This window comes from Danio rerio, chromosome 4 (assembly GCF_049306965.1).
Source record: "Danio rerio strain Tuebingen ecotype United States chromosome 4, GRCz12tu, whole genome shotgun sequence".
In the NCBI taxonomy this organism is placed as follows: Eukaryota; Metazoa; Chordata; class Actinopteri; order Cypriniformes; family Danionidae; genus Danio; species Danio rerio.
The window spans coordinates 74,638,040-74,652,772 of NC_133179.1; the positions used below are offsets into that span (position 1 = coordinate 74,638,040).

General features: G+C 39.4%; 1 protein-coding gene across 1 annotated transcript; it reads left to right on the forward strand.

Annotated features, from left to right (window-relative positions):
- The first annotated feature begins 1,431 nt into the window (after positions 1–1,431).
- Positions 1,432–7,429, forward strand: ms4a17a.16 (membrane-spanning 4-domains, subfamily A, member 17A.16). Its single transcript, NM_001045464.1, is given in 8 exon segments — positions 1,432–1,479; positions 1,867–2,074; positions 2,420–2,530; positions 3,917–3,985; positions 5,115–5,258; positions 5,692–5,805; positions 6,990–7,049; positions 7,182–7,429. Coding segments are annotated over 7 exon segments (756 nt in total). The 5' UTR covers positions 1,432–1,479; positions 1,867–1,891; the 3' UTR covers positions 7,257–7,429.
- The last annotated feature ends 7,304 nt before the right edge of the window (positions 7,430–14,733 follow it).

Sequence of the window (14,733 nt, forward strand, 5' to 3'; positions counted from 1 at the left end):
CTTAAGTCTCACAGAGAAGCGGAAGAATAAAACAAGGCGTTATGACCAGGCCTGGAGTTTATGTTTGGTTTCAGTTCTGTCGTTGGCTGAAGAAAATGCTTTTGCTGGTGGTACTCCACATCCTTCCTCCATGCCTTCATCTTTATTACACTCATGTCCAGTTATTTTGCTGTTATCTAATCTCTATGTTCGCTCTCTCATTGAGAGTTTGTGGGAGTGTTGTTAAAGAGCTTACCTAACATTTCTGCCTTGTTCTGGACTGCTCTTTGACTGTCTCATGCTGTGTTCACACCAGACGCGGAATGCGTGGATAAATCGCACTATTCGCACGTAAATTGCCGGGTGAACATTTGAGTTTACTTGCTGCATTCGCGCGTCAAACTCCGCTTCATTCAGGCGTGTAATCCGCTTCATTCGCGTGTCAAATTCACTTCAGAACAGATGCGGATTCGCGTGATGGGCAGATGGGCTTCTGTCTGCCCGGTGACTGTAGTTTCGTTGCTAAATGGCTAACATGGATTTTATAAAGAGAATAACAGTGTTTATGTGCTTTATGAAGGCTGAAAAACAGCGTCGATGCGTTTAGGGCCGTGTCTGAGTCCACTACATGTATTCAGGGGTGCATCCAGCTCTGTGAGCTCATAAACTCCTCCAGAAACTGAACCTGGATGACGGAGGCTTTCAGAAGTGCTTCTGACTGAGCCAAGCCCAGTTTGATGACTTGTTGTCAGTGTCGCCTTGAGGATTTCTCCCGGGACGTCATCAACAGGTTCTACGTCATAATCACGCCCCCACATGAGCAAACTTCTGATTGGTTTACGCGGTGCGAATGTCCGCTGAAGTTACAGATTTTCGAACTCTAGAGATTCGCACGAAACGCTTGTTAAGCGCGTCAAACGCAAAAAAAGCTCAATTCGCCTCGTGCGTATCGCGCTATTCGCACCACGCCATTCGGGCGTATCACGCCGCAGGATGTCTTTTCGCGCGTTTGCATTGACTTAACATGTAAATCATTCGCGCTTGACGCGCGTGCCACGTCTGGTGTTAACGCAGCATTAGACTTCGGTTTTCAGACTGTGCAGCCGCTCACCTGATCTGCCTATTTTGCTGCTGGTTTTGAATACCTCTAGACTGTGTTATCGCCCTGGCCTGGTTTAATAATTGTCTTAAATAAATTCTTAAGAATTCCTGGTTTCACTTTGAAAGTTTCCACTAGCTACCAAAATAGGGATACAGATTATTTGCAAATAAGACATAAGACTTCTGTTTAACTGTCTTTTGCTGTTTACTCTCTATACTCTTAAACCTTTGCCATCAGTCAAGATCAAGTGAGCTCTTCCTGCTTTCCTTTTTTAAACTGGGAAGCAGTGTCATTAATTGCACATAAAACATAGACTTTGTGCTGGCGTGTCTCAGAAGAGAGAGCTGAACCTCAGAGTGAAGTCCAAAAGCCCAGCTGAACATAGGATTCTCTTTCTGGTAAGACACTACATACTTAAAAGTACATATGACTACTTTTATACCAATATCAGTTCTTGAATTAAGGCTGTAAAAAATATAATGATTAATGTATTTATTTGGCACTAAGTAGACATGTGATAGCTTTTAAAATGTAAACATTCTGGATTATTTTAAACATGAGCTGTTTAACTGTATATTCTGAGTTTTTAGTGTCTAACAGCTTGACGACAATACATCTACCTCTATCAATAACCATGATAGCACAACTGCATTTATAAATGTATTCAAAATATAGATGTTATGCTAATATATATATATATATATATATATATATATATATATATATATATACTGAACTAAATCAACTGCATGCTTTTTAAACATTTTAATTATGATTGTGCACAGATCATTTTTACACTGTGAAACGGAAATGTTGACGGTCAAAGCCGTGGATTCTTCAACGGTTGTCATCAAGCTTCAACCACCGACACAAACAGCACCGATAGTGACTGGGACCAGTTCCCCTGTGCCTGTTTACATACAGCATGAAGCTGGAGTTTTGACTCTTGAAGGAATTCAAGCCTTTCTTAAAGGCCACACAAAAACCCTTGTGGTGAGAAATCTCTTAAAAACCCAAAACAATTGGTGTTTATGTTCTTCTATAAATATAGAGCTGACTTTTTTAGGTCACTGAAGTTTTATTGACTTGTTGCCTTGGTGGCAGTGCAGTAAATGTACAGTAATCAGATAGTGTTTAAGGTCTAGAGGTTAACTTTAGACAGTTACAGATAAGACTGTCTGAGAAGAAAAGCATGATGACTTGATTACTGGACAATTTTACGAAAACATCCACCAATCAGAATGTGAAATGATCACTTTTGCAATACATTTGATATATTTTTATTGTACAATATTACGTTCTTGTCCTTCTCACACTGTTCTCTCTTATTCCTCACAGAATGTCCAGATAATGATCGGTGTGTTGACTTTCCTGTTTGGTATCGTGCTTACAGTCTATGCGGAGTCCGTCTTTGTCTTCAGTGGCATTCCTTACTGGGGATCTCTCATTGTAAGATACGATTATACCTGTCCTGCAGTAGGTAGTCAACCAGAATAAATACTGTCACATTTACTGCCACTATAAAGATAAAGCCGTAAAAAGTGTCACATGACACTTATTTGAATAAACTGGGTGGCATGAAAACCAAAGGTTGTCAGCATTGCTTGATAACACTGGAACTCCCTTTTATTTATAAATGAACACAAATGAATGGGTTCAAATGCAGACAATTTGAGACCGAGGAGGAGGAAAAGAGCCGTCATCGCAGCTTGCGCTTATCGTTTATATATTGTGTCCTCCACTGACTCTTCTCCTCACAGGGCGAGAAGGCGGGTAACTTCAGCCGTCGACCACTGACCACTTTCCTCCTTCCATGTTTCCTCTGTTGTTGTTGTTTACCATGTTGGTGTCTCCACACACGCTCTTCCTTCTACGTCATTAAACAGACAGTACCACATTGTCACAAGTTTAATGACGTACAAAATGAAAAGTCGCATTGTCAAATATCTAATTTATTTCCACATATGGAGGAGGCCTGAAACCCATCCCTGAATATCCGAATGCATGCGTTTATTTCTTGTTTACACGGTCATAGAACAGATCCGATCGGGGCCTAATGCTGCGTTCACACCAGAAGCGGAAGTAGCATCAAGCGTAAGTGATTTACATGTCAAGTCAATGCAAAGACGTGAGTAAACATCATCCTGTGGTGCGATACGCATGAATGAGGTGGCGTGAATGACACGATTTGCATGAATGAATCGGCGCGACTTGTGTGTTTTGCACGATTGATTTGGTTAAAGCGATTACGATTATGACGTAGCACTTATTGTAGGTGTCCCGGGGGAAATCCTCCAGCTGACAATGACAACAGTTCATCAAACTGGGCTGGACTCAGTCAGAAGCACCGCTGGAAGCTTCCATCATCCAGGTATAGTTTCTGAAGGAGTTGATGAACTCACAAAGCTGGGCGCACCTCTAAAAGGATCTTGTGGACTCAGACTGGGCTCCAAACGAATCGACGCTGTTTTCAGCCTTCATGAAGCAAATAAACACAACTGTTCTCTTAATAAAATCCATGTTAGCCATTTAGCAACAAAGCTAGTCACCTAACAGACAGAAGCCCTGCCCATCACACGAATCCGCGTCTGTTGTGAAGTGAATTTGACACGTTAATAAACTGGATTTGATGCGGAATTAAGCCAGTAAACTAATGAATAGCATGATTAATCTACCTTCTTCTGGCGTGAACACAGCATAAGAAAACTGCAAATGCATTTAGTCATTGAGGGAGTTGTTCATATGGCAGTAAACTGCTCTTTCTGGTTGAGTACCATGTATATCTGTATATATTCCAGCATGAGCTTTCATTTGTGCTCTTCTCTCTGTTTTCAGTACATTGCTGCAGGCTCGCTCTCCATTGCTGCTGAAAACAAACATGATTCACCAACCAGTTTGTGTTTGGTATGTACACAACACTTGTTCTGTTTATGGGTCTAAACACTGGGTGCTTGTAATCATTTGATCTGTAGGGATTCAACCATAAATGTTCTTTTTTTCCTGCCCTTATAGTGTATTTGAATTGAGATATTACAATTCGTAAAGATCTAAAACTTGTTAGGAAGGTCCTAAACATGCCCTTTTACTCAGCCAGACACTATTCCGGTGGAATAATCAAACAAGCTGTACATTGGAGAAAGCCACAATAAAAAAGTAGATTTTCACACGCACACCAGGACTATTATTGCTTAACGAAGTGTTTAAGATATTTTTTGACAGTGATTTTCACGGGTGATGAACACGGAAATTCACTCCATGACATTAAAGCTGCGGCCAAACTGGACTTTTCTCCCTATAGACTTCCATTCGTACTCATGCGAATGCGTCACACCGGAAACGCAATGTCATGCGTCAAGTTTCGCAGGTTCAAGCTTGGTGAACTCTGACCTGCAAAATCGCATCACTTGACAGCATGAGAACAATCGAGGTTTTAAAATTTAAAAAGAAATTTAAAACATAGAGCAATCAATCACCTTTTTAATGTCCCTGCTAAAAAATCCAGCTTAAACCAGCCTAGGCTGGTTGGCTGGTTTTAGCTGGTCAACCAGGCTGGTTTAAGAGGGGTTTTGGCCACTTCTAGGCTGGTTTCCAGGCTGGTTTAAGCTGGACGTAGCTGGTTTTGGCTGGGCTCCCAGCCTGCTAGGCTGGTCAAGCTGGTTTTAGTTGGATTTGGCTGGTCATTTTGCAGCCTAACCAGCTAAGACCAGGCTGGAAATGGCTGGAAACCAGCCTGGAAGTGGCCAAAACCCCTCTAAAAACAGCCTGGTTGACAAGCTAAAACCAGCCAACCAACCTAGGCTGGTTTAAGCTGGATTTTTCAGCAGGGGTCTAATCGCCTTGTTTAATCCCGCCCCTTTTTGCACCGCCATACGACAGAATTTCATCACGTAATCATCCACATGAGCCTTCAGTGCTCGGACTCTATATTTCATTCGTTTGCCAATTACTTTCCATGTTTTCTTCCATTTACTTTAGCACAGTGTGTCAAGACAACATGTTAAGTAACCTTTCTATGTTTGTGCCTCTACCGTAGGTGAAAGGCTCTCTTGGAATGAACATTTTCAGTGCTGTAACTGCAGCCATTGCCTTCATTCTGCTTTCAGTGGATTTGGGTAATGGACCCCTCTACTTTTACTGCAGTGGCCATTATTGTGGTGAAATTGAGAGAATGTATATGGTACGTCATCAACTTCTTCATACTCATATCATTTTGGTGCAAAACTTTTTATTTTAGAGTTACAGTAAGATCCCTGTGTGGTCGATACACTCTTGAAAACCTAAATCTGCACTCAGTGTTTTCTAGATTTTCACAAGTGCTTTAAAGATATGACTGATTATTTATCCTGGATTAAAATATTGACTTAAAGGTGCCATAGAATGCGTTGTTTGAATTGGTTTCTGATATCCAGTAAATGTGTGGCTTAGGTAAATGCAACATTTCTTCATAAATAGTTTTATATGTCCATTTAAAACCAAAGAAATTGGAAATTTAAATATGAAAGAGGAAATGGTATGGGATTACATCCAGATTTTCAGTCTATGGCACCTTTAAACATTATTATTAAACTGAATTTCATAGTTATGTATGCTCATGTTGAATGTTCTCTCAGACTCTGTTCTCAGGAATCAGTGGTGTGTTGCTGCTGTTCACCATCCTGCAGTTCTTCATCTCCGTCTACCTGTGTGGTTTTGCCTCTAAATTCACCTCCTGCTGTCCTCCTCAGGTGAGAAATACATCTGCTGAACTTATTAAGGGGTAAAGAGAGACAAATTGAGGGTGTTCGGACTTCACAAGAACCCACAAACACGGTTAAATACACTGAGTAGTGGGCGGGGGGTTGTTTTTGAGCTTCTATCACTCATAGCAAACTAACGGTTGGAATGAAAGGCAGATTTTATATTCAATTTGATTAAATAAACAAACAAATAAAGACTAACAATGTGCGCTAGCAAAGTAAACATTGTAAGTTTTGAATTCATGCAGGCTCTTCTCTGACATTTTATTTTAATAATTCATCCAATCTCCAGATTTGCCAATGCACGGCAATTTGTATCTTTTTGCTTTAGTGGCTAAATCTTCGAAATTTGTACGATCTAATTCAAATGATTTAGTACGATTTGCTCATCAGCCAATGATGGGTGGGATTAGGTGCCACGCCTATTTTTAAAATCGTACTTTTTCGTACGACTGAACTCGTACAAATTAGCTACTAAACTGACAAAACGTAAAATACGGACGTTTCCTTATGAGATCAGGCTGGATTTGCTCACAACCCTACTGAAAAAACCAGCCTAAACCAGCCTAGGCTGGTTGGCTGGTTTTAGCTGGTCGACCAGGCTGGTTTTAGAGGGGTTTTGGCCACTTCCAGGCTGGTTTCCAGCCATTTCCAGCCTGGTCTTAGCTGGAGATGACCAGCTAAAACCAGCTTGACCAGCCTAGCCAGGCTGGGAGCCCAGCCAAAACCAGCTATGTCCAGCTTAAACCAGGCTGGAAATGGCCAAAACCCCTCTAAAACCAGCCTGGTCGACCAGCTAAAACCAGCCAACTAGCCTAGGCTGGTTTAACGAAGCACAGGTAGATCAACAAACATAATGAAATGAATAAAAACTGTAGATAATTTTTTAAATCTAGCTTAATCTTGCTGTAATCTTAGAATTAATCTAAATTAAAATGGCTCATTCGAATTCTGCTGAAGGAAGCCACCTTCCTGCAGATTTCAGTTGCTATCCATATCAAACACACCTGGATCAATTAATTAGGACCTGAACACCACCTGATAATTACAGGCAGGTGTGTTTGATATAGGTAGCAACTGATATCTGCAGGAAGGTGGCTCTCCAGGAACAGGGTTGGCCTCCCCTGTCCTAGCAGGTCTCTAGTAAGAAGTATCTGTGATTTCTTCCACAGGTGCCATCTGTTTCCCCAGTTGCGTCTCCACAGCCCAATTATTTCCAAAACACCTCAGAGGTAAGAGAAGCTTACACCACACCCTAAATAGACTTTTAGTAAAATAGTTCCCAAGTAAAAATCACCAAAACAATGTAACGGGGCAATAAGTAAGCACTAAATAAAGCTGACCGTATACATTTTGTCTTCCAGATTCCTGTGGCCAGCAACCCTTTCTTTCAACACCCTCCTGCAGAATCTCCCCCGGAGTACGCTGAATGTAATTAAACGTGGGTCAAGATGAAACAAGCGGGCATATCTGTGGTTAGGCTGCTTTGGTACTGGGTTTCCTACACTGTAAAAAGAGATATGCTACTTTTAAAAAAATTAAGTAAACCCATTGCCTTAAAAAAACAAGTTGATTTTACTTTTAAAAAAAATCAGTAAAACAATTGACCTAACGTAAAGGTGCTGTATGTCAGATTTTGACTCTTCTAAAGCATAAAAACACCATCATATGTTTGCAGATATTTCGGAAACATGCTAAGAACATTCTTGTTTATCTGAAGAACAATGCTGAAGTCAGATATTCTGCTTTGAAAGTGTGTTTTCCGTGCCGTAACGGCTGTCTTTGTTTTGGTCATTTAACCCGCCCAATTCCACTTTAGCCAATCATATTTTAGCACTCTGGGTTGCCTTGGTGGACATCAGCATATTTTATTCATTCATTCAGTCAGAAAGCCTCTTAAAGCATGCGTCCATGACCGAAATGTGACCTCTGGTGGACAGTAGCAGACTCAGAAATAAAACGCAGATTCAGAGTTCCACATGAGATTATTAATTAGCAAATAATATAAATATTATGAACGTAAATAGTAGGTGAGCAGGTTACATCGTAACCCCGTGTCCTAACAACACGCTACGTAACCAGATACGCAGTGATAAGCAGTTTAGCTGTTTGCAGCAGACAAAACATGACAGAAATGTAAACACAGCCATTCAGCAGCACAGAATAGTGCACTCACTGCACTCCACATGGAAAGGTTTATAATCTCATAAACACATTAAACCTCTTTAACGTAATTCACTGATATGTGTTGGTTTGCACCGAGTCTCAGTTCTGAAGTTCAATCTCAAAGAGTTGTTTTATTTTTCAGATCTGAGCTGAACTATCTGCTGCTGCTTTCAGTAGTATGGCAATACATGGCATGTAAAATTGCATTATTATTAGCATTTTACATTGAATAAAGCACATGAGGTGCACCTGAGCTAATCATTGTCAGTTTTCTGTTGTTCAGCTATGAAAACCGTTTCTAATATATCAATTTGAGGTGTTGATTAGGACAAAAACTCCTTTTAATATGGAGAATATTCCTTCTATTGCATGCTGTTGCTTTTATTTAGGACACAACTTAAGGCAGCCTTTAGGCTCAATAGTCAGACTCTGGCAACCTGCACTTGCATTGGTTTTGATCCAGGAATGTAATGCCTAGTTCAACCCATGGGTGTCAAACTTACTAACTTTTTTTTTTTACCTCTCAGGTTCTGCTGGTTGCAATTACAGAATTGTCATTGCCAATCTTGAGCCAATTGCATTGGGTTGCTTTGGTTCAATTTCGAATTTCCCCAACCATTGCAGAGCCTGGGGGACCAGAGTATGTGGTCCTCCCCCGGCCCCAAACTTACATACTGCACCTTTAACTTTTATAATTATGCACATAGTTTGTTTACACTGTAAAAAGCGATTACTTACAGTGAGTAAACTCAGTCCCTTAAAACTATTTGATTTTACCTTAAAAAATTAAGTATTTCTGTTGTAACTTAGAGCTGTTATGTTGACATATTTATGCAAGGTTCATTCATTAACTTTCCTTCGGCTTAGTCCCTTTATTTATCAGGGGTCACCACAGTAGAATGAACCACCAACTATTCCAGTATATGTTTCACACAGCTGATGCCCTACCAGCAGCAACCATTACACGCTCATTTAAACTACAGCCAATTAAGTTAATCAATTCCCCTATAGCGCATGTGTTTGGAATGTGGGGGAAAATGGAGCTGGAATAAAAATATACAAAAAATATGCTAAATCGATGATATTGGCATAGACGTTGCAATGAGTGAGACAATAGCCCCTTTCACACAGTGATACCGGTAAATACCCGGAAAATTTCCGGAAAGACTTTACTGGTATATTCAAAAAAGCTCTGTTCACACAGGCGAGGACGTTACGGAAATTTTCCGGAAAAGAGCATTCACACATCCATTCCAAAATACCGGTAAATTCTGACATCATTCACCACAAATGAGCTTTAAACGGCTGCGCTGGTATTTGTGAACATTTGACTAAATCACAAACTCTGTGGATGATCAATATTGTGAACAACTTTCGCAGGATCACTTTCGCATGTCGAGATGTTCATAATATGTGCGTGTGCAGGCGCTCACAGGCTGTTTCACAGGCACACGCAAAGCTTGAAGGTAAACAAACAACGGCTTATCATAAGCATCTCATCAATGATTATTTACACAGTTGGCATTAAGAAGAACATATAAACGTGATCTGACTAACTTCTAGCAGCTAAATGTGTCTGGAAAAATATTCGAAGGCTTTTATTTTCATAAACCGCGCGGACGTAAATGCGTCTGACTGTTGTGATTGGCTAAAGCAGACGTCTCACGTCAGCACGTTCTAGACGTGCACGCGCTTATTACGGTAATCTTCCTTCTGCATTCACACAGCGCAGCATTCCGGCAAATTACCGGAAAGGTCTGTATGTGTGAAAGGGGCTAATGTGTGAGGTTTATATATACAGCCTAGATTATTTTCTTTATTTAAAAAATAATCACTGTACTGGTTGTTTTGCGCATGTTTAATAGTTTGATGCTGTATAATCTGCAAGAATAAATAATTTTTTTTTAACTCTTCTTCAGAAAGTCAGTTTCCTCAGTCATAAATTGACAGTCACTCACAATAAAGTGCTACTAAACTTAATCAATTTACTTCTATTGTTGAACAAACTTAAACTTGTCTGGGTACAATTTATGTAACTGTGAATGAAATTTCTCTAATCTTGTTAGTTATTTTAAAGGCAAAGTCCAAACTTTTGTTTCCATTATATCTGATCAGTCTTACAATTACAAGTTTATACAATTTCCTTTTGAAAGAGAGATCTAATATTGGTGTTACGTGAGGAATGTTGTGATAAAAATACACATTTTCTCAGTGGAGTGTGTGTGGATGTAGACATGGTGTTGGGTAATCTATCATAACATCTGGAAAGCATTATCGTTCAGGAATTACATCCATTACAATATAAAGCTCTTTTTGGAGTTACATGGAAACCAAACTTGCTTAAAAACCTCTTGTAAATTTAAAGGAGACCAAAATATTTTTCAAACCAACTACTCAAATATAAGGTGGGGCAGGGGTGACGGGGGGCTTGGGCGGAAAAAGGTGAGTGATAAGGGGAGAAAGCTGAGTAGTACTCGCAGCTAGAAGGAAGAAAGGAACAAAAGGCGATTGGGTCGTGTCCTCGCCCTTGGAGATTTGTTGTGGCTGAGTCATGCCCTCGTCCCTGGGTGTCAGACTAGCTGGGTCATGCCCTTGGATGTTGAAGGGTGGGTGGCAACTGGCCTGCATAGATGGATGGGTATCATTTGTGGAGGGTGGAATGCATTTGAATAGAGGTGGATAATGAATGATGTAATGAGTAGGGGAAGTTCGGACAGCTTGTAGTATGAGGAAGATAGAGGTTTGTGAAAGTTGTGCAAGGGGTGATTCATGGGAATATCATCTCTAAATAGGGAGGGATGGGTGTTGGAAGCAGTTCTGTTTCTGGAGCTGGCTACTGGAATTCCTGTAAAGAAAAGTAAGAAAGAGCCCCTTAGCAATCTTGTAAATTTGCTTAAAACGCAAATGTATTTACCACAGTGTTGGATGGAACGGATGTTGTTACGGATGGAATGTTACTCTGTTCATCAGAAACATCCTCCTCTGATTAATCACTGTCAAGCGGGAAGTTTATTTGCTTGTCTTCCTTGCCATTTATGCCTCCAACCAACTTGCAAATGTAAACTCTCGTGATGCTCTTGTGTATGGACGTATGAGTCACTATGACATATTACGAACAGACTTCTATCCTTTTTTACGCCTAAAAATTATGAACATAATTAGTGACATAGGGCAGTCCTGTGGAGTCCAACATACACTGGAAACAATTTTGACTTAATGCCGGCAATGCGAACCAAACTCCTACTCTGTTCATACAGGGACAAGACAGCCCTTAACATAGCCCTTCTGACCCCATACTCCCAGAGCACCCTCCACAGAATGCCACGAGGGACTGCCTTCTCCAAGTCCACAAAACACATGTGGACAGGTTGGGCATACTCCCATGAACCCTCGAGCACCCTGGTGAGGGTATAGAGCCGGTCTAGTGTACTACGGGGCAGACAAAAACCACAGTTTCTCCTGGATCACAGGTTCAACCATCTGCAACCAAACTCATATAACCGTAGGCATCCTGGATCTTTATTCTCCTTACCTTTCTCCTTAAGATATCTATAGCTCCTTCCTATCTTCCATATATTTTAAACACTAGCATATTACATGCTTGTTCGTTATTCATGAACCCTTTTCACATTTACAAGTTTCTCAGTAGCGGAAGTTGTTGTTTTCAATCCAAGAGTGCACAGGGGTCGATTCTTCGTACCTCGCTTAAATGATCTAAGATTATTTGGCAGATCCCGGATCTTTTCATCCCGATAACTGATCTCTCGCTAATTTGGTTCTTCAAACGAGTTCACGAATCAGATTAGAATGTCTGGATAAACTGATCTGAGATCGCTGATCTATCAATCCTCGAAATCATGATCAGCAATGCAACGATTGGCTGACGGCACAGCAGCGTAATGACATCATCTGATTAATATTCAATTATCCATGTGAGCAAAATTACATCAAATTAGCAGTAAATGGTTTGTTAAATATGACACGCAGTAACTTCACATTTGTTGTGAGCTGCAGGCTTTACACTTTCATGTGTCAAGAGTATTCATCATGTATTTCAATGCAAATCAGTGTATTTAGTTCCACATTTAGAAAAGATTTTCATTATTATAATAGCCGTTTTTTTAATCGGTGTAAAGAATAACTGGTTGTTTACAAAAGCGTTTTCATATTGGTAAAAGTGTCTGCAACTTTTGTAAAGCATCAAATTACCGGCATAATAACTATCAAAACATGTTTATGACTGCATAAATGTATTATTGCTTTAAAAAAAGTCACATATTCTGCATTTCTATTATACACAATTTGTACTAAAGCGATCTAAAAAGTTCATATCAATAAGTTTTCTCTTTGCACCAGCAAGAGGCAATCTTTGTACTTTCATTTTGAGGGTGCAGATTGCAAAAGTTTTATTAATATGTATAACTTAATTTATTTTATTAATGACTATAACTTTATATATATAAAGTTAAAAAATGTGTACCATTTTCTCAAGTGTATATAACTACTACTGAAAGAAAATATCAGAACTCGGTACATACTTTCTGTATTATCTTTGCTGGAACTGAGCCGATCTAATCCTGTTTATATGAACTGAAACTGCTCCAGACCAGGTTTGACCTAGCAGAACTGTTGCCATGACAACAACTCTCGCATCAGCTTTGAAGAACGAAACGATCCTGGATCATGTCAAATCGTCAATATCCAAATCCAGCTAACTGAGTAATCCACGTACGAAGAACGGGCCCCAGGTTGGCAGCTATTTTGATGTCAAAATATCAGTGGCTAATGTTTACATCTGAAAAGACGCTACTCTACCGAATGCGTTACACATTTGATTACCCTGGCTAGTAGTTTAAAATGACAGCAGTGCAATCTGTGGATGTTTATCAACGTATAATTTATTGTGGACTAAATGTTTTACTGAATTGAATTGCCTGGACCCTTGCAGTGTAATACTCCATGTTGTTGGGATTTTATGGGTGTGTGGACAGACGGGAGGCTTGCAAGGTGAGTTTCTTCGGTTATTATGGTTCGGTTGTTGGCAGTTCATCAAATGACACGAATTGTATCCGCTGTGTTAATGGGTCTTAAATTGCTTGAAGTCATTTAAGTCACAAGAGTCCACATCACTCCAGTTTCTTTAAGTCTACAGCTTCAAATTTAAGTTGAAGGCACCTCAACTCAATGCACAGCACCTCATGTGGCTGTACTGCTTGTGGTCTGACAAATATCTTGATAGCAACAATGAAATAATTCCCAAGCTTAAAAAAAAAAAAAAAAAAAACAGGTTCCCCTTTTTATAGTTTTGTTGAATCACCAGAGATGAACTATATAGTCAAAAAACTTACAGTATTTACTATAATTTACTATATTTACAGTATTTACTATAGTATTTTTAATGTGGAATGAGCCAGTTTAACTGTATTCCTGTCACAAACTCTCAGCTAATGACACCTAGGGTCCTCTATTTTGACAGTCCATACGCAAAACGCAAAGTGCAGGGTGCAAACGATTTTAGGGCGTGTCAGAATGCAACATACCATCTAAATTTTCCGCTTTGCGCCGTGGCGCATGGTCTAAAAGGGTTGAGTTTATTCTCTTAATGAGTTATAGGTGTGATTTGAGAATAAACCAATCAGAGTCTCATCTCCCATTCCCTTTAAGAGCCAGCTGCTTCGCGTCATGGCATATTTGCTATTTACAGGACGCAAAGTGGAAAAACTGAGCATTTCACTAGAAAGAAAACAGTTAAACAGATCATCTACAGCACGAGAATGAGAGATGAGCCATCTCATAATTCACTTTCGCTCTTGGATAGGGAAACCTTTACGCACAGACATCAATTAGCCTATAAATAATTAATTTTGTTTGTTAAGCGCAAAGATTCGTTTCAAAACTATTTCTAAATTCAGTTCTAATTTCCAGCAAACGAATAAATGAACAATAATAATGAAGTGTGCTCAAAAACCTGAGTTATATCCTAAAACACATGCTGTGCCCCATATGATCTAAAATCTGACAGGTGGACAAATCTAAGCTTGTTTTTAATAAAACAAATATAAATATGGATATAATAAATAATACTGCTAATAATAATATTATACAAAAGCAAATTGTTATGAACTGAAAAAGCCTCCCGTGATGAAGGCATGAAGGCAGTGATTTTTCATATCTATGTAGGCTAGAAAATAATATGTTTTGTAATATTTTAATCCTTTATATTTATATCCTATACATATCCTCAATATTTTAATTCATTTTCATATGTAAAGATATTTGCGTATTGCTCTACATCTTGTGTGTATTAAGCAGTGTGTAAATGAGGCACAAACCTGGGTTTGTTCTGGTCTAAAGAACAGACTATTATAGGTTCTCAAAATAGCAACGCGCCGAAACACGCCTGCTTTTTTAGAGCAGAACGCCTATGGGTGCACATATGAGTGCAAATGTATTCGCTACTTAAACAGCGTGGCGCAAAATGTCAAAACAACTCTTGCGCCACATTGCACCGGTGTATGATAAGCCCATAGTTTTCATGTAGCAGATATTAAACTATTATTATGCAGCAACTGATGCCTGTGAATTATAGTACTCTCACAGCATGTATGATAATATTGTTTCTTCTGGAGAAAGTCTAATTTGTTTTATTTCGGCTAGAATAAAAGCAGTTTTAAATGTTTTAAACACCATTTTAAGGTCAATATTATTGGCCCTTTAAGCAAATTTTTTTTCTTTCGTTAGTCTACAGAA